At 26.9% G+C, this 21,802-nt stretch overlaps 1 protein-coding gene across 7 annotated transcripts in view; it reads right to left on the bottom strand.

Annotated features, from left to right (window-relative positions):
- Positions 1-16,880: 16,880 nt before the first annotated feature.
- LOC111641025 (HMG box transcription factor BBX-like) overlaps positions 16,881-21,802 on the bottom strand; it is a 134,854-nt gene continuing 129,932 nt past the window's right edge. For 6 of the 7 annotated variants that reach the window (XM_023387576.1, XM_023387164.1, XM_023387308.1 and 3 more), the window contains 2 exons: positions 19,468-19,719; positions 16,881-17,292 (listed from right to left, as the gene is read on the bottom strand). In XM_023387576.1, the coding sequence (XP_023243344.1) occupies positions 17,288-17,292; positions 19,468-19,719 (257 nt within the window). In that variant the 3' untranslated portion in view covers positions 16,881-17,287. The remainder of the gene's footprint in view (positions 17,293-19,467; positions 19,720-21,802) is intronic. The other variant, XM_023387236.1, reaches the window with a different exon arrangement.

Genomic DNA, 21,802 nt, shown 5'->3' with positions numbered 1-21,802 from the left:
TCTGTAATTGATATTTTGTATCCAGTTTTGTAGCAATATCTCTTTCAATGGACAAGATCGAAAATATATCTCATTACACTGTTAATTGAAGAAAGTTCTCGATCAATTTTAATGAATAAAAGGTATCTCAATTTATGTAAATATTTTAAAATATTTATGGAATAAAAACGGTTGGGTGATAGTAAATTATCATTACTCGAAACTTCTACCAGATGTACAAACAAATAACGAGAATTGTAATGTAATATTCGTAGTAAAATGATAGTACCGCGTTAATCAAATGTTCGCGATATTAAAAAACCTTAAGTTTCACTAAAGTTCTTCATCGATCATTATTGTGTAATTATTGATTATATAGTTTTCATTTTAACTATATACAATCAATCTGCTTTTCTTTCTATCGCAATTTTCCTTACTCTACTACTAGAATTTTAAAGCTTCAGCCCAGGCACATAACCGCAGAAAAATTGCTATTCCGTTACATTCAATTGACGTTTTCACCCTCATAAATTTAAAATGGAACGCAAAGCCGATTTTTTATCAGTAGCTTCATATATCTTCAAAGTGAAATAAGTCGAACATATCATCTTGTAACACTTCCACGCAAGCACATAAAACAAAAATTCCATACGAATAAATTCATCTTTATATCTGCTATTACAGATGCAGGTAATTTTACTATTAACATTTTGATGACTTATAAACTACATATGTATACAAAGTAATTCTGTTATGTATATAAATTAATTAATCATTAATTCTGTAATAATTGTATAAATAAGTATTAATTTAGTAATGTTTGGAAACATGTGAAAATGATTTACGTAATAATCACTCGGCAAGGAAGAAAACATACAGTTGTACTGTAGCAATTATAACTGATTGGCTTGGTGGGATATAGCAATGTAACACGTGAGTGATGTGCAAGGGAGAAGCCTCCCAGGAAAACTTTCTACGGGAAACTGATCCCTAATTAGTTGTTATACATGTGAAGAAAACATGGAAAGTCCACTTGACAAGCCGTTGGTCAGGCGTAAGTATTCAGTGGTTTTGTCCACTCGGTCACTGGTGGAAGAAATTATAATTAACAAGCAATTATTTATTGTGATATCTTCACAATGCTCTCAACTTTAGTAGTGTGGGTTTCTGGACCGATTAATTAGTTAAATTAATTAAATTAACAATTAATACGCAGCTAATTACGAAGTAAAAAAACCCACTTACTTTTCCCTCCACCTGGCCTTTCCCGTGACCTCTGATGCAATAGATAAGGACGATCAAATAACCGTACAAATCGTCAATTTTAACGATGTTTCTAATAAGTGTCGAGAAAAGCTAAACATATGGTTATTAATTAATGAGGAAAAAACGTCAGAATTGGTTAAATTATGAGATAGAAGAGTCACAACACCTCGTTGGTGACGTCTAAGAACTTCGAATTTGTTGTCTTATATGGTAAAAAGAGTCAGGACTCCTCGGCCCTACCAGGAACGGATCGCGAACTTAGAACCACAACAATGTGAGTCACAGGGGCAAGAGTCGCACATTCCGGAAGATAAAAAGGGCTCGAATTCGAGCATCGGGGCGGGCACTGTCAAGAAGCTAGAGGTCAAGTTTCTGTCAGTCGCCCGGCACGTCTCAACCGTCTCCCAGCTCCTGTCTCTCCTCCAAGATGAGGACGTTTCCACGGAGGTTCCCACGAACAGGATCAGAAGACATCGGACGATTCAAGAGGTATCCAATATAGACTTACGTAAACTCTCTCTCTCGGTATCTTAGTTGTTAAGTAAGTAGCTTGTCGATTTTAACTGCTATAGATGTATTTAACCCCATTTCGTTACTCATTAAACTCTTGTTAATTGTTATCCGGATCTTGAGTCAGATTTACTTGGATTTCCGGTCGCCTATGGACGAACTCACCGACTCTCCCCCATTCCAACGCTAGATAGGCCCTCCCACTCGAGATAATGAAGCTTCCCACTCCACGTGAATTGAGTTATAATTACAATCGCGAGTTAGGACGCGAATTTTTACTATCCTAACTGATGTCAAGTGAAACTAGACTCAAGATTTACCGATCTTACGTCAGACCACGAATAAAGGCCATCCAAAGGACAACGTGAGCGGGTTCTACCAACCCGACGCCGATCCAAAGGGGTTTAAACCGGTATCCACTGCTCCCCGGCTTCTGGCAATACTGTCTGTCCCCTGTATATAATACTTTTCCTGCCAACAATGAAGTCATGCGGGTCATCTATCTTTTTTTTATACTCTTTCCGCCCTGTGGGCACTAAGAGGGCCTCTTATAGCAGGCCCATTATGGGTTCGGCCAGGCCCACAATGGGGCGACCGGGTGGTGAGGGACGGGGCCCGACATATCCGAACGGACCACCCCCGAAAATTTCCTGGGGATTCCTTGACCCGCCCGGATTCGAGCCCTGGTCCTCCAGAGCTGTAGGCTGCTATCTTGACCGCTCGGCCATCCGGCCTCGGGTCATCTATCTAACTTTGTTTAGGAGAAAATTTTTGAATTGAAATAACTTTAATAGTTAATCTTGGCATTCTGTCCGTAAAACGTTTGTATCTGGTCTCGACTGTCATCTATCTAACTCCGTTCTAGAGATTAAGGAAGGACAGACGCCAGTGGGAATTTAAAGGTCTCCAAGTTTTGAAAATTGCAGCCCAATAAATAGCCGTGCTTCAATAGCTATTTTTCCTAATAAACAATCAATTCTCAATACAAATCAAATTTAATGATAATTATCCAGCATATTATACAAAAAGATAAAATTTTTTTTTCATCTTGCAAAATAAAATAGTCAAAACAAGATAAATTTCTGCACTGAAGATAACTTCGATTTTATTTTAATTTAATAGTTGTGCCATTTCCATGTTTCTATGTATTTGGCATATTATTAAAAAACATTCTTTTTTTCGTTAATTAATTTTTCCTGGCTATTAATACTCCTTGTATAACTTTATATTATACTATGTTATATCGAGCTTTTAATAGGCCTAAATTAAAACTTACTTCAAATGCTTCATAAATTACATAATTGTTTAGATTTATGTAGAATTTTCTTATTTTTTTAAATAAATGAGTCGAAAATTCAAAACTGATAAGATTTGATAATATAATATAATACATTTTTGTAAGAACTGGATAAGTCTTCGTTAGAAAAATAAATTTTAGTTATCATCAAAGCAACAGTTTTTGTCAAAAAAGTGGAGTAAGGAGGCCAGAAACCTTGAGTGATTTGTAACATCAAATTCGCTGTGGCTTCGAAGAAATCAAAATGTTTCAGGTTCGTACACCCGAAGAATGAAACGTAATTTTTTGAAACAATTCTTCCTTCTTACTTCAAATATCAAACAACTCATTAACCCATTTGGTCATCTAGTATTTAGACCATAATCCGAACCCGCAAGTTAAATTCGAAGTTGTAATTAATGTTATATCTGTTGTAACGTGAATAAAATGGATTTTTTCTTGTTATGCAAGTGATATTCAAAAAAGTTTTGTGGCTCCGCGTAACTTTGTTGTAAAGCGTTTTTCCAATCAAGAGAATGGAATCCGCACGATTCAAAAACCGATATTTTTTTTTTTTTTTGCGAAATCGTCTGCATGGTACAGTTCATGCGCGGTTTTTGCTCTCTTTTCATAACCAACTAGCGGATTCCTTGTTCCTTTTGGTTGAAATACACGGTGACTGAGTGGTTAGAATCGACAGTAAAACCATGTTTATTATTAGAAGCCATCTTAACAGAATGTTTTACGATTTTCCGTCCTCCGATTGGCCGGAATATATGCAGATATGCTAGATCGGTTTGAAAACGGATTTTCTACTTCAAACTGATTTAAAGTAGAAAATCTGTCCGCAAACAGATTCGCGTGATTTTACGCGTTTGTCAAACGACCACCGAACTTACGATCGAATGTGAAACCGCATTCGCGTCGCAAAGGATTATCAAAACAGGCTTAACGCAGAAACAGATTGCTTATGATTGTATTTTACGTAGTAAATGGGTCCACTCCGAGATTTATTTTCCGTTTAGGCAGGCTGTTTTGTAAATCTTTCGTGCAATATGATCACTAAAATGAAATTTATTATACGAGGATGTATCAGAAAGTTTCGACCTCTATTTTTTAAAGTAAGAAGTAACGAAAAAAAAAAAACAAAAAACAAAAGGTTCCTGAAATTCGATAGATGCTCTGGCATCATTGACTGGACTCGGGGAGACTTGGACAGGCTAGATAGGAAACTAGGAAGTTACTGAAATGCATGGAAGCTTCCATCACAGAATGATGTGGATAAGCTATATCTCTCTCTCCAGAAGGATTGATGGAAGAGACCAGGGGCGGTATTCTGGTCACTTAGCTCTCCTCTCTTCTTTCAATGACGAATGACGTCAAAATGACAGATGAATTTCGTCTCTCGTTTTGACGTCATTCGTCATTAAAACAGTGGCGATTCTGGTCACTTTTAACGATTTCGTCTTCGTTGACGTCACGATACTACTAGATACATGTTCGGGTTATCTGCGCGCGCAACACGGTATAGAATTTTAACCAATGACATTGTAAAAATTTCGAAAATGCAGGTACATAATCATAGATCACGTGGCAAGGAAAGCACGTGTTCAAATAAAGCACGTAATTTCGACGAATATGTTATAAAACAAAAAGTTTTATAACATTTTTACAGATTATAATGTTAATTTGCCTCTTAACAAAAAGTTGTCCATCCCGTCTCTCCAAACGTGATTCTGATCTCTCTAGACCAGTGCTTCTCAACCACTGTGCCGCGGCACTTTAGTGTGCCGCGAAATTTCTGAAGTGTGCCGTTTCCGCGACACAAAACATTTTGTTTACTTTGTAATGCAATTTCCTTTTATATTTCATTGAAAATTCTTATCGTATGCTCTTTTTACAAAATATATTATAGGTACAGTACATCCCTCAATTAATGAAGTAAAATTTTTTACAATTTATCTTATTGTTAGTGTGCCGCCAAATTTTTAAAGTACTAAAAGTGTGCCGTGACGAAAAAAAGGTTGAGAACCACTGCTCTAGACAAATGATTAGCAATCAGCGACCGGCTTGTGAGAGACGAAAGACGAGAGACGATGACCAGAATACGGCCCCTGCTCCAAACAAAAACTGTTGAAAAAGAAAAATGTACAGTCGACCCCCTATAACACTGTTGATTATTCCGTTTTATATGAATTCCATGTTATACGAGTCACTTAGATTTTACAAATACATGAGCCGTTCACAGCCCGGCACACGCATTTGTAAAATCTAAGTGACTCGTACAACATGGAATTCATATAAAACGGAATAATCAACAGTGTTTTACGGGGGTCGACTGTAGTTTGAATGGCTATATCAACAGAAGTAAAGAAAAATTGCTGCAAGAACTAAAAAAAAAAAAAAGAGAATATACTTACATCATCATGTAGCAAGCAAAAGTACAAAGAACGAGTCATATAAGAAAGAATTGAGAATTGGAAAAATAAACCCTTACATGGATACTATATCAAAGAAACTGAAGATAAAGTTAACAAGGTAAAAAACTGGAAAATTGGAACAAATAGGAACCGCAAAAAAAGAACTAGAGGCAAAAATTTTTGCAGCTTAAGATCAGGCCATAACAACAAACATTATTAAAACAAAATGCAGCAGATGGGTGATACAAAATGCAGATTTTGTAAAGATAAAGATTTGAAAGAACTGATCACCTGATCAAGTGAATGTAGCAAAATCGCAAAAAGTGAATACATATAAAGGTACAATAAGATGGATCAAATGAGTGGTCACTATGCCAAAAGTACAAACATTGAAGTAGCGAGTTATCGGTACGAACACAATGTAGAGGTGATTGAAAACGAACAAGTCAAGATACTTTGGGATTTTCACACTACAAACTAACAAATACATGCATCATAATACACCTGACATCAATCACCTGAAAAAGAAAATTTTCAGCCATTTATTTAACTGCCATTGCAATCCCAAGAGATCCAAGAATTGTTGGAAAAAAGCGGAAAAAAAAACTGAATAAATACCGAGATTTAGCAATTGAGATAACAGACTTGCAGAAAAGCACCAAAGTTATGCCATATCTCCTGGACTGACGAAATACCTAGATGGAGATGAACTTCACATAATGTACTTTACAAAGTATGATTTACAAAAAAATGCTATCCTTGGAACTCTTGAAAACTATGAAAATATCTGAGGAACTCCCAAGCCCTGGGATGGAGGTTAGTACCCTCAGTGTATGTGTATATATACGCACACACACACACAATTCAAAACTGGATGCCTCAGTCTATTGTGTGACTGGTGGGGTTAACCCCTGCCATAGACTGGCGTGTTGTGTGTGTACACACACACAGACAGACAGAGGCGCGCGCACACAATAAAAACATGTCTGATACCGAATATTTACTAACAAAATAATAATACGGAAATTATAGTTTAGGCCTACTTATTTTAAAGCCGAAACTACCAATGCAAATTTTATACAGCCACCGTGTTCTGTTCTGCGATGACGACCCTGGTGCACCTTCATAAAATCTGAATCCAAAGTTGTTTGCCGAGCCTTTATTTTCCTCTTCCTGAGAATTTCATATACTAACCTTCATTTAAACTTCTTAGTCAGTTTGCTTCCATCTAAGTCCATTTCTCAACAGATTGGACATTGGATTTAGTAATTTCCTTTTATTTGACAGGACTGTTCTTTCTCTATTTTTATGATACAATAAATTCATTTTAAAATAGTGAAATAACTTGTAAACAATAAATATTGTAATATGAAACAACAAACAAACCAACATTGCTTAGAATCACTATTAAAGCAAAGTTGCTACTAGTGATACCACAAGGCATGAAAAAATATTTATATTTAGCAGTTGCAAAAAATATTCTATAGTGTAAAAAACCTTTTCGAGACTTTTGGGAAAAATTTTATATCAGTGTTAGTGTCAGTCAGGGTAAATCAAACTGGCGTAAAATAAGCAGCCTGTATTGCATTACTATAAATACGAATGAAATGTTGTATTCAGGGAGAATAAACAAAACTGTATTCAGTTTGTACATAATTTCTTTCAACTTTATTAATTTAACAAGCTTTTCATTTCAAAACATTACCAACAGAATACAATATACTCGTACTGTACATAGTAATGAACAATGAAGTGCAAATTTATGATGATGAAGAAAGATGAATAAAGATACATTGAAGTTTTCAAACAGATAAGAGAAGAAACAATATTAACAAAACAGTTTTTTAAATGGTTTCTACCATATTTTTACAATAAACTAGTAACAGTGTCTTACAAAACTTTCTTGATAGATGAATTGACACACATTTTTCAAAACTTGTATAATTTCTTCATTCACATTCACTGACTTTATTTATATTGTTGCTCTCTGCTTAAAATTATTGTTCCCAATTCCAGAATAAACTACTATACTATAGATATAATTCTACAATATCAGACAGAATGACCATATAACATTAACCATATAACAAATTGAAAGCAAATTACTAGTAAGATATATTGCATATTAAAATGTAATTGGGAGCGAAAATTCATCTATTAAATTCAATTTTTATATAAACCTTATTCTTTTTTGTTAAGATATGTAAACTTAACCAAAACTCCTGCTGATTACTTTTGTAAGAATTAATAAACATAATCACAATTATCGAAAAATTTAAAAATAAATAAGGAAGTAAACTGCACGGGTATGTGCAATTAAAAACGAGTCATCAAAAATAAATTTAAAAACACCTGGAAGATTATTTCCAGTAAATCTGTACAAGAATAGTTTGGATTAATTCTGTTAATACACGAAATAGTCTATAACTGACTAGTAACAGCTTTCGCTTATAACTAGTCATATTTTTAAAAGAACTAATACAATATCTATATCTTGCAATCAAAGTGAGGCAAATGTATTAATATCATTGTCATCATCACAGATAAATTCTATATACAAGACTCCATAAATCTAACTTACAACCATTACCTGCTGATTCATAAAAGTTAAAATAAAAATTCATTGAATTGATGTTCCATTAGAAATTTGTGACCCCAGAATGACATCAGCCAAAAATACATAATGTGCATCACTTTGATTGCAAAGAAATATTTAAAAGCAATAGATTTTATATACATCACGATTTCATACTTATTTCTACCTTCTTGGCACTTTTTATTAAATAATATAAAGAAATTTATTTTAATTTTAAAACTCAATTATAATTATTTTTCTCTTTCCTCATACATACTAATACAATAGAAAAATTCAATTTTTTTACAATATACTTATATTCATTACAACAATGCTACATAATTGTATATATACTTTTTTCTTTCCTTAATCTTCAGATGACTGATCGTCATTTGTACTACAATTGAACTTTAGTGCCAAAATTTTTATAATTAAATTTTACATCATTAAATAAAATAATCAAATTTATATATTCAAATAAAATTACATTATACATACATACACATATATATATATAGTATAAAAATAATGAAAACAAAAATCAAATATACCATAAAATATAGACTGGTAGAACATCAGTCACCTATACTTAAATAATGCAAATCTGTTCAAAAATGAAACAATTGTTTAAGAATTTATGGAAAAATTCTAATTTTAAATTCAATTTAATGAATTTTATAATTCATTAGAATGTTAATAACTGCTTAACTGCTAGATCACTTAAAAGTGAAATGGGTAAAATTAATAATATAATATTGTAAATTTTATAGGTGAATGTCAGAATGAATGAATAAAAAAAATCTTTTCATTCATTCTAACATTCATTTCAAACAAAAAAATTTAATTAAAACTTTTGAATATATTTTACTTTTCCAAACAATTCATCACTATCTAAGATAAAAGAAAAATAGGAAAACAAAAACATTAGATCATCATAAACAAACAAGTTTTTTGTGGTTTTTTTTGTGCTCTGTTCCATTCTGTATCAGATTTTAGTAGCAAGTCAACATGCCTTTTCATAAGTGATAAAAATATATATACAATAAAATAAGGGAGAGTAAAATAAGATATTCCCACTTTTAATTTGTTCTTTCCTCTGACAAAGCAAATAACTTTTTTACTTTGATATAATGATATTTGCTTTGAATTTATTTGTAAACTATTAATGTAAGGATTTTTATGATGGTAATTGATTCAGTTTAAAAAAAAATTAGATTTTACATTAAAAAATTAAATTCTTTAATTGACTACTGCATATTTCCTTTAAAACTCATTTTATATCTTTAATTTTTTTGTATAATATTATGTGTCTAATTACAAATTAAACTAAAAATTGAAATAAGAAAACCAAAAAAATAATTAGAATACTAAAAATAAAATTCTAAGATTAATATATTTAAATCATATTACTATAGAGATAAAAGTAAATGAAATTTAAAAAATTTACTTTAACAAACATCTGACTTAGTGTGTATTAAAAAAACTGTACCAATAACTTATTACCTTAAATGAAAAATTTTGCTTTCATTATATTCTAAGACAGTTTGTCAAAATATTTATAAGTTCATCATTAAATAAAAATACAATTTAAAATTTCATTGCAAATTAATTCAAAGTAATGTAAATAAAAAACAATATTTGTTATCTGTATTATGTCTGATATTATGTATGGAAGCCACTATTGAATATTTCAAATTTGTACTTTACTCTTATTAAGAATATGTCAATTAAATAACATAAGAAATAATACATAATTCAGTTCTTTTATTTAAAGATCAACTGAGAAACTAAGGAACTAAAAGTTAAACATATTAATTTTTTTTATTAAAAATATGCAAATTTTGAAAAAGCCTTAAGAAAAAATTCTAAGAATAAACAGATAACTGAAGACACAGCAACATGAATGAAATAAAAAAATAAATCAAATAAAATCATTTATTATATATTCTTTCACTGATTGTTTCAAACTCCCATCATAATTCTTGAATAAAGCAAATAGCCATTTTTAACTAATAAATACTGTATATTTTTCAGAAGTTATATATTTTTATTAACATAGTTGATGTTTTATTTCAAAAATATATTTCTTTCATATTGAACTTTGAAATTCTTAGAATACAAATGAATCTTATAATATAATAACAATATATTTCATACAAAAAAATTAACATCCTATCTGAATTTTGAAATTAATTTTCTTTGTAATTATGACATTAGAATTTTTCACAATTCTGAAGTTGTCAAGTGGTCAAGTTTTCAATAACAGTATGTAAGAAAAAAATTTTAAGAGGTATATAGAGTTGTTATATTTCTGAAAAATTCATACATCAATTATCATCTTATCTGTAAGTTGAGTCAATGTACACATTTCATTAAATATTTTGTACTTATTATTTATTGCAGTCTTCAAGATCAGTTCATTTATTGTAAATATACAAATACTACAACAAAAGCTAAATCCTTCAGAAATCATTTGCTCTTTTCTCATGTATTTAAATACATTAAAAGTCAGATTTGATAGCTTGCTATGAAGATAACTGATGTTCTACAACAGTTGCATTAAAGAAATAATTAGGTGAAAATTACACATATTGATACAGTTATCGATTTTAATTTGTACTGATTACAATCACAAAATGTCTTCATATCTATAACATAGATATCTTCATTAAAAAATGAGAGTGATAACAAATACAATAGATTATCATTGCTATTTTTTCATTTGTTTCATAATGAAACAAATATGCAATCTATACACAGTGAAACAGTTAAATTATTATTATTATTATTATTATTACTTGTATTATTAAAGTAAATGTTTACAGAAATAAAATAATTTTTTGTTAAAAATTTGAGTATACTTTGGTCATTTTTAAAATGATATAATAAATCAAAAAGTAAATAGAAACAAATTTGCATTAGTAATGAAATGATAATCATTAAGTTTCAAGTAAAACATATTTAAAAGACATTTATTTATTTATCACAAAAATTTATGAAAATGTATTAAACATAACTATCATCAAATCCCAAATATTAAAAATTTTTACTATCAAATTTAAACTATTTACTTCAAATATAAAATCTTTCATTAATCATAAATAGTAAATATAGATTCATCAATAATTTAAAATATAACAAATCAAATATTTATAAACATTTTATATCATATATTTTTTTCAGAGTCTGGAATATAATTTTTATAAATTAAAAATATCTCACAAATATATTTGTTAAAAAATATAGCTAATAAAAGTGGACAAAAAACTGAATAAATTAATTAATATTGAAACAATAAATTTATTTATTGTTTCTGATGATTTAAATGAAACAAGTACGTTNTATTTATATATATATATATATATTTTTTGTGAATCATCTGAAACTAAATAAAATAATTTATTAATTTAAAATTATATTTTTCTTATTGTACACCAAAGCTATTTAATTCGGTAAACAAATATGACATACAATATAAAAAAATTTTAATATTAATAAAAAGGATTATTATTATTATTATTATTTTCTAATACTATATTATGATCTACAAAATGTTGACACAATTAAATGATTAAAGGTGAATATGTCAAGAACGTAATTATACTTTTTAAAATTAAAAACTGGTTACCTTTCAAATTATCTTATTATTAACTGAAATATTAATTTTAACTTAACATTAAATTACCGAATTCTCAAAGTTTTTAAAGTAAAGATTAAATCAAAAATCAAGAAAAGAAAATATTTGAAATATTACACAGTATCAAGCTGTCAGTCAGTCTTAATATTGAATTACTCCACAAGAAAGACTATTCATTTAATGTTTTGAACAGTGTAATGTATAATGCAAACTATGATTAGAATAAAAGTTTAGTCTTTATTATATTAAACATAATCTTGATATCTTAATTAATATATTTAGAAGATATTTAAAAATTCAGAAAAATCTAAATTTAGTAATAAAAATATAATGATTTTAAATAGCTAATTATTTAATATAATTTTAAAATCAAAGTATAATATAAAATTTACATTAATAATAAGCAATTATAGAAATCACTTCTGTGATAAATTTCAGAACTGTATTATGTTAACAGTTGTCAGTAAGTTTTAATTAACTTATTTTTAAAAATTATATGGAACATACATTTAATTAAATTTTCCCAATAACTTTATAAAACTAAAAATTAAAATGATCAATTATTATGTAAGAAAATTCAAATAGGACTTTGAATAAACACTAGAACAAACATAAAAGGGATGTAAAGAAACAACCAAAAACTTTAAAACAATTACCAAATTTCCACATTAAAAAATCTGCTACAAATTAATTATTGAGATATTATCAAATAATTAACATTAGAGATAATAGACTTACCACAATGTAAATGTCTGAAAAATGAATTTTAGAATCTCAAACAATTACTTATTCAATGAACAAATATAACAAACATTAACATTTATTTTTACAAATCAATATATTATAGCCTTTTATTTTAACAATAATTAGCATATTTCAAAACTTCAGTGATAACTGATATCTGAATGATATTTCATTTCAATAATACCCAATAAAATATACCAACATGTATTATAATATGATAGTGTCAGTAATTCTACATTACAGTTCTAATAGAAGCAGACTAGTAATATAGAACTGAACTATATTACTAGTCTAGTTCTACAGGGAAAAAAAATATATTTTGAATATATTATAACAAGAAAACTCAACATACATTAAATAAGGCTCATAAACCTACTGATGAAAATTGTTTAATTCAATCTGTTAATAGAGAAACAAGCTTCAAAGACACTGCAAACAATGATAAGAATGCATTAGTATATCATTTAGTTGGTAAACAAAATGTCAATCTTGTTTTTTGTGGAAAGATATAAACCTTCAATATATTCAGATAAATATTGGTAGTTAATGACAATTTATTAAAACTCCTGATAAACAATGAAAAGAGTTACAACACTTACACACCCAATTAAAATGATATTTAAAATCCTAAAATTGTCTTCCATGTGAAAAGTTTAACAAATGAAATAGGTTAAAGAGATAAATTCATTATAAGAAAAAGTATATTTTCCCTTTCTTTTAAAATAATTAAATAATTTTTTAATGTAATTTATATTGTTTATTATTGTGTATTTAATAATTTTCAAATTTTTATAAGTTTTATTATGATTTTTGTGTTATGGCCCAAATTTTTAGAATGTTTTTAAAGATTTGCTCTATAATTCTTAAAATTATTCTATGATATTGATTCTGTGCTAAAATATAATCTCAAAAAAATTGTTTAACAAAAATATTTTCCTTCTGTTAAAATATGTTCAATTTCTACAACTATACATTTTTTATGATAAATCAAATAAAATTTTAAAAAAAGGATTATGAATTTTTCAATTGATATATGTGACATTAAGTCCAATTTAGTTTTAAAACAACGAGAAGGTTACTCAAAAGATTTTCCAATATATATGTATACATGTAAAAATAAACAGGTAAAAAGAATATATTACTGAAATTATTATACAGTATAAAAACATGCAGAAATACGAATGACAATTCTATTGACGTATTGATAGAAAAGGAGAATTCCGGAAAACAAATTTTCATCATTAACTCTAATACAAAAGAGAAAATGAGTTTGAGAGTATTGACTTGAATTCAGACAAGTAAACACTAAAAAAACCTAAAAACTGACATATTCAGTGAGAAAAAACAAAGAAGTTTCACTTAAGCTTGGTATATATTCTTTCATTTTTATCAATGATTTACTTTTATTATTTTTAAATATAATTTTATTAATTAACAATACATGCTCAAAATATTCTGTTTAAGTCTTTATCCTGACTTCAAAACTATAACTGAGAAATCAAGTAAACTAACTACAAACAATTCAGGATGTTAAGTTAATTTAATCAAACTATCAAAAAAATGTAATTGAAAAATATAGCATTTTAATAATACAATCTATTATTTAAATTTATTTTTATATTATACTAATAAAATTGCTTGGTATACCTAGTATTTCAGCTTCATTTTAAATTTACAGAATAATGTAGAATAATTAATATTAAATAAATTATCTATATTGCCGAATTTAGAATTAAAGATTATTCTAATAGAAAATAAAGATAAAATAATTTATTTTTCTAGAACATTTATTAGAATAGTTTATTAACATGTTTATTGAGTCCGTACTGGACTCAATAAACATTTTAATAAACTAAAAAATTACAACTTACTTATGAGAACTTTAGAGAAATCCTAGCAGACTTCTAATACTTTGTAGCTTAATAGATATTATTGCAAATGAAGACTAAAAAAGTAGATTGCTATTAAGTGTTATAACTGATCCTAGAAAACTAAGATAAAGCAGAAAACAAAACATTTCAAAATTAGCTATTCTATTTCTTTTTCTAGAGCAAAACTAAATTTATAACATTTTATTCTGCTATTTTATACCTAATGAATGCACAGTTGAATATGCTTGATAATATCTATACCAAGCTTTTAAACTTACATATAAATCTATGATAACACATTTTTCAGAAGTAAAGTCAAGTACAATAGAATAAAGAACTAAGTGCATTAAATGAAAAATTACAACTTTCAATTTCAGATGATTCACAATTCAATTATCATCAACTTCCACTATACTAAATATTTCTAATATTTTAATTAAATAATTGTTATTACAGTAAAATATTACAGACACTATTAATTGGACAAAAATTAAAATAGCAAAATATTCTACTTAATTTTTTTAGTATATGTAAATGAAAATTTTGAAGTCTCTGGAAAATTATAATACCAATATTAAGACAAATGAACATCCTTTATATATATAATAAATCAATGAAACAGCACCATTAAACATACTTTTATTTTAATAGTGCATTATTATTACTAATTTGAATATGGAAGCAAAATGTTTTCAAATTGCTATTTATGAATGTCAATAATTAATTTATTCAAGCAAATACTTTAGATATGTTTTATAAAATACTCTAATTATAAATATTTAATTAAAAAATTAATTATGAAATAAACAAATACATACACTTTGTCAACTAAAATGCAAGAAAATTTTAAGAATTGACAATAAAAATGCTTAAAATGAAATTGCATATTTCTTTAATATATTTATATTTCAATTTATAATTATCATAATTTATATATGAAAAAATTATATTAAATAAAGTAAAGTTACTTTTAAATTTAACACATTACATAATAATAAAACTAAATATAAATTTTGATATAAGAACTGTATAAATGAAAAACTTAAGTAAAATTTAAAAATTTACTTGGTTTTCTCATTTAGAAAATTTTACATAATGAAAAATTTATTTACATACTTGAAGTATATTTGAATTATATGTAATATGTAAAATAAATTACATTTACTTACTTCTGCAGTTAATATGATTAGATAATAACAAATGAAAATTTTCAGTTAATTATTGTAATTAATAATTCATTTTCGTTTCTTTTTTTGTATTTATGACAAATAACAAACAAATTAAAAAATGAAAAATATATTAAAAATATTTAATTATTAATAATAAGTATGAAATCTGTGATTATTAACAAGCCAATCAACATTTCAAAGCTCAATCTAATCTGATTGTACAGTTTATCTTGGCTTTGTTATACCCATCATCGTGTGTATTCCATCATTAAGTATATTGAATTATCTGTTTCTAAATTTCACATTAATAACATTTATTATTTTCTTAGATTTGAATACTTTCTTGTATGGATGGTTCTGCATATATATATATATATAAAAATAACTACAGCCAATTTGGCAAAAGAGAAATTATCTCTTAGGATTAAAAATGTTCCTTTATACAAACTGTCTCAATTTTCAAATGACAGAGATATGATTAGAAAAGGAATTCACAAGAAAACTTTTTGCATGCAATATTTCTGAATCAAAGGTAAATCTTATCTGCACAATAAGGGAATTAAAGAAATACACTTGCACAGTATCTAATATAAGCAATAAAATGCAATATTTCATTAAAATATAATTAAGTTAAGTTCTTATAAATTTTTAAACATTTAACTTGTTATTATAACAAAAAAAAATCATCTAAAGACACGTGAAAAAAAATAATGATCCAATAAATAAAGATATAATAATAGAAAAAAATTACAATTTATATGAACAACAGGAACATTTTTAGTATTTTAATAATGGCAAAAATTAAATGTTTGATAAACCTATTCCATCAATTGGACATCTTTTAATACATTGTGTATAGAAGTTCAAAGTGCAAGATAAATTTCATAAACTACTTGTGCTATTATGATTTGACATTAAAAACTAATAAGAAATAGGAGTTTTCACTTTATAAGGTTCCTATTTATTTAAAATAATTTAAATAATACAGGATAGAAACCAATCCAAGCAATTTTATATTAAAGTCAAAAATTTTATTAAAAAAATTTTTTTTTATTTAAAATATTTTGAAGAACAGACATTGTATCCAAATTTAAAAATATTAAAAGTATTATAATGATATAATAAATTGACATTCACAGAATATTTCTAAGAAAGTTTTTTCCTGCACAATAACTTTTCATATATCAATAGGAATTTTGAAAACTTATTTTTATCAATTTTCCAATAAAATACAATTTCACAATATTTTGTGTTTCACCCTATTAAGATTTTTATAATTTTGAAATCTACTCAAAAATAAATGGAAACATATACTCAATGACAAAAAACTAGTANGCATTTTTTGTTTTATTATTATATTATATAATTAATAATGATAAATAAAAATATTACATCAAATTAAATAAATTATAACAAGAATTTCCAATCTCTCTCTAGTTATTATTGTAAAAATTACAAAAAATGCTATTTCAATTTTTGTCAATTTATGTTTGTTAAAAATAGAAATAAATTTATTAACTGCACAAATATTGGGATGAGAAATAAAGCAAGAAAAAATGTAATGTATGTATATAGAAGTCATTTAATTAACAAAAACAACTAAACAACTACCCAACAAATTTTGACATATATCAAAGAATAATGACATACTTAACAATGATAAAACAACACAATGAAAATCCATTCTATTTATCCTTATTAATATTTATTTGATTGGCAGTACATGGGTTGCTTTCTTCTTAATTCTGCATTATTTCCAATTTCCAGAGTTCAATTTCTTTAATGCATAGGCAAACCATGTAGGTTAGAATGAGGATTTAAATAATGGTATGCTGTATTTTTATTCTGAAAAAAAAGATCAATGTTAAAAATTATATAAACAATTAAGATTAAATTAAATTTATAAAATTATACATCTTTTTATATCATTTTACATTGAACATAGCTTGAAATTTTTTAGCAAACAAACAACATATTTGATATTGCAATGTAATTATTTTATTCTTTTCATTCAAATTTATAAATAACATGTCGATAATGCAGAAAAAAATTTACTATTAAATTCAATGAATTCTTGATTATTGTAAAATTTTATTAAAATACTTTTACTAATAAAATTTCAATCCTAATATATTTTCATTTTAAAATCAATAAAAATAAGGAGGACAAATCTCACAACATAGTCTCAAGTCCTATAAAGAAATTATCCTAAAATCAAATTCAATTATGTTCCTCTCAAGTTTTGAATATCAAATCTGCTTTCCAAATTAAAACTAACCTCTCATTAATTTGGTTAATAAAAAATCTAACCTTGTAAACCAGCAGAAATTTATTTGACTAGTACTTGTGATTTAAATATGGATCATCTTTGCATCTACTCAAAAATAAATGGAAACATATACTCAATGACAAAAAACTAGTAAAAATACCAAAGACAATGTTACCAAATATACCATATTGAGGCTGAGAAGAGCCTTAAAATAACTGTCAACTCCATCATGCAACTTTGTTCTATTCCTGAGGTCTGTGAAAAAGGACAGATTACAAAGATCATCCTTTAATTTTTTGAGTATTTCTCCTATTACACAGAATTTTTAATTGTATGTATAGTTGTCCTTGAACTTTTATCAATATACTGAGTAAATTAATTAAACTGACAGTACTTTAAGTGTGATAGAGAGTAATCTGATGAATGGATTGCAACAGGACTTGCAATCCATTCACCAAATAATGAGATCATGGAGAAAGAAGATGCATGAATATATATGCTGCCACTTATTGGTAAAAAAAAAATTGAAATTTTTTTTGACCAAAAGTGGCAGCATTACACCAAAAAAGACTACAGGTAAAACACATTAACATGCAAGTTTTCTTGCATTCAGATTATGTTACCGTGTGGTGTGGGTTCACTGCAAACTTCATAATTAGATCCTTTTTCATTGAAAAAGTAATACTACAAAGCCCCATGTATTAGACACTGAATGGAGAATGCTATAACAATTCTTCATAACAATATTATCCCAGCTTTGCAAAAGAAAAACTGTTTTTAGACATCATAACTTTCATGCAAGATGGAGAACCCCTTCATATTGCATGAACAGTGACACAATTGCTATGCTCCACATTTGAGAACAATAGTGATTTCATAAAATATTCCAACTGCTTGGTCACACTATTCTCCAGATTTAAACTCTTGTGATTCTGGTTATGGGATGTGAAATGTGTTTAGTGTTGGCAAATCTTGCCAAACTGTAAAGGATTAGACAGGATGTTTCAGCTATCTCACAAGATATGCTTAAAACAACTTTGGACCAAGCCATTTTACACTTTCAGCATCTATTGCTGAATTTGTAAATTTATTGCTCTTCAACTTGTATTTTTTTTTATTTATGTGTATCAGCATCATCTGGTGGTACAAAATTTAACTATTTTTTTACTTGCACATCATACACAACATGATCTCATTAAAACATTTACCAATTCTTGCCACAATCCATCCACCAGATCACTCTCCACAATGTTTCAAATACCATCAGTTTAGTTATACTCACCCTATGTAACAATTAATAAATTATGCCTATTTCACTGACAAATGTACAGTACATTTATTAACCTGAAGTTTTTAAATAAAAAATGACCAGAGTTTTTTAAGCCACTTAGCAAATATCAACACTCAGTACAGATAATTTATTACAGTTTATTTAATTTTATATTTAAAAAATTTATGCATTCTATAAACTACTTAATTATTTTTCCAAATTCCTAACAAAAAATCCCAGAAATAAAAAAAATATTAAACACATTAAATAAAAATTCTAAAATAAACAAAAACAGAAAAACAAATTTTCTAACATGTTTTTATTAAAGTAAACTTTTTACTAAAAATTTTGAAATTTATTATTAGTATATTTATCCAGTTCGTTTGTTATATAAGTATTTGTTATTTATGATAAATTTTTCTGTAAATTCATTTTAAAGAGATTTCCATTTATTAATTCTTATATTAGTAAATAAATTTACCTGAATGATCAATATTTAAATGAGTTATTGACCTTTTTCTGGCTTTTCTCTTCTGACTCCCAACTAATGAATTTTGAGGATGCTGGAAATGTTTATCTGATTCTTGTAATTCTGTTGAATCATCGTTTTCCACCTGAGTTTGATTGTTTATTTTATCCTCATTATCTGTTTCTACTAATTCTTCAGTATCACTTTGTACTTTTTCTCCTTCACTTGAAGGTGAATAAGAAAGAGGATAAAAGCTGCCTTTATCTGTAAAATTAAATTTACATTAAATTTACTTTTTTAAATACTGTATAATTGTAATTTAATTCAGTTATGAGTTAAACCATCAATATGAAAATATTAAAAAACAATGCAGAATAAATTTATGAATCTTTTTTCTGAATTTAACCAAATTGTTTTAGGGGGTTTAATAAAAAAAACATAATTAGCAATAAAAACATTCTAATTAGTATAAAATTGAAAACAATAATAATAATTCAAATTTTCAGTTAAAATCAATAGTTTATTCAAATAACAATGAACCAAATGTTTTAAATTTATCATTTTAATTATAAAATTGGTGTGAAGAAAAACAAAGTTGAATAATGACATTATTTAGAGATCATTATTACTAATCTAATTACTTTACTACCAAATATTTAAATAAAATGATAAGATATTATATTAATTAAACTATTACAAAGATATATTATTATACTATATACAATGAAATGCATTCTTGGAGTAAAAACTGAATAAAATTTTTGAGATTTATTGAATATATCAATTATATAAATGTCAAATATAGTTTGACAAATGCCAAAACACACTATTGAATCTTATAGAATATCAATGACTAGATAGCTGTAGTAGTTAAGGTGCCATCCTACCACTCTAAGAACACAGGATCTAATCCAGTCAATTAATCCCAGGAAATTTTCAGTAGTAGTCTATTCCAGTTATGTTGTGTACTGTCTCTCACCAGTTGGCCATTCCATTGTGGTCCCAACCATACTAATGATGAATATGGAAAAAAAAAAAAAGGCACTCTTAGTGCCTACAAGGTGGAAAGAAAGTGGAAAAATGTCACAGAACCTTCATAGTATTATTATTATTATTATTAATACACACACAGTGTGTGTGTGTGTGTGTGTGTGTGTGTGTGTGTGTAAGTAACTTTTTTTTAAAATAAGAAGCATATTGCTAATATATATTAGGAATTTGGCCATATTAACTTCTATTGTTATGAATGAAATGAAATTTTACATAATCCATTTTAGACAATGAAAAGAATTTTTTCATTAGCTACTTTACAAATTGTTCAATATTTTTTTTTAACTCTTTAAGCATGAATTTGCCAAAATCAGCTGAAGAGAAAGTTGTTTGATTGGTTTTGCTATAAAAATTACTCTTGTAGCCTAAGGAGTAAAAACAATATGATTATAAATATTCAAGTGTTGCTAAACATTATGTGAGAAATGGATGTCAGAACAATCTTAATACTTTAAGAATAGTCCAATCAGAGAGAAATACAATAAAGAGAAAGTTATATATATACTTAGAAATAGTTAGAAACGAAAATCTTTTATTGTTAATGAACAAAAATGATGGAGTGTGAGTTTACACGAGTCATGGAATTGTTTTTTGACCAATAGGAGGCAGGAGGGGAGGCATTCCATTTGCAGTGGAAGTGTTGGTAAATGAGGAGGAAAGCAACAAATGAAGGTTATGATAGCAAGAACTGTAAATAATGAAGCATGGTTAATGAAAAGAACACAGGTATTACAATAATTGGAGATATAAGTTAATTTTTTTTAATTTAAAGAATCGTTTTTTTCTTTTTTTTTTAAAAATAGAAAAAATTGTTTTTAATATGAAAGTAGTCAAAATGATGGAAAAATAGTGAGAAGTAAATATTTTAAATGTATAATTGTAAATTTTAACTTTAATGTTATTGTTGTATATTTACTAGAGTATTGAAGAAGTGTCTTTTCCTTGTTTGGCTTGTATGAAAAAAAATCCACCAAGGAGGGAAATATTGTAATTTCTGAAATGCATCTGGGTGAAATAAAGTTGTTGATTGACTAATATTTTTGGAGTCTGTGGATGTAATAATTCCTAGATAATAATGGTGTTTGAACCAATTACATATTGAGTAAAAACAATTTTGTCTCCAGGTACATAAAAAGAAGAAATCTTCACAGCTTGGAGTTAAAAATATATTATGACTTGTCAAAAAATAAAGACATTCAAACAACAATTTTAAAACTTTTATTTGAATAATATTAATATAAAAAATCATTAATGAATTAATCTTGATCTTCAATTACTAATTAGTGTTTATCTAGTA

This window comes from Centruroides sculpturatus, unplaced genomic scaffold, assembly GCF_000671375.1.
Source record: "Centruroides sculpturatus isolate CEXI.00-Female unplaced genomic scaffold, Cexi_2.0 scaffold59, whole genome shotgun sequence".
NCBI lineage: Eukaryota > Metazoa > Arthropoda > Arachnida > Scorpiones > Buthidae > Centruroides > Centruroides sculpturatus.
The sequence above is the reverse complement of the archived record's forward strand: the minus strand, read 5'-3'. Positions and strand labels throughout refer to the sequence as shown.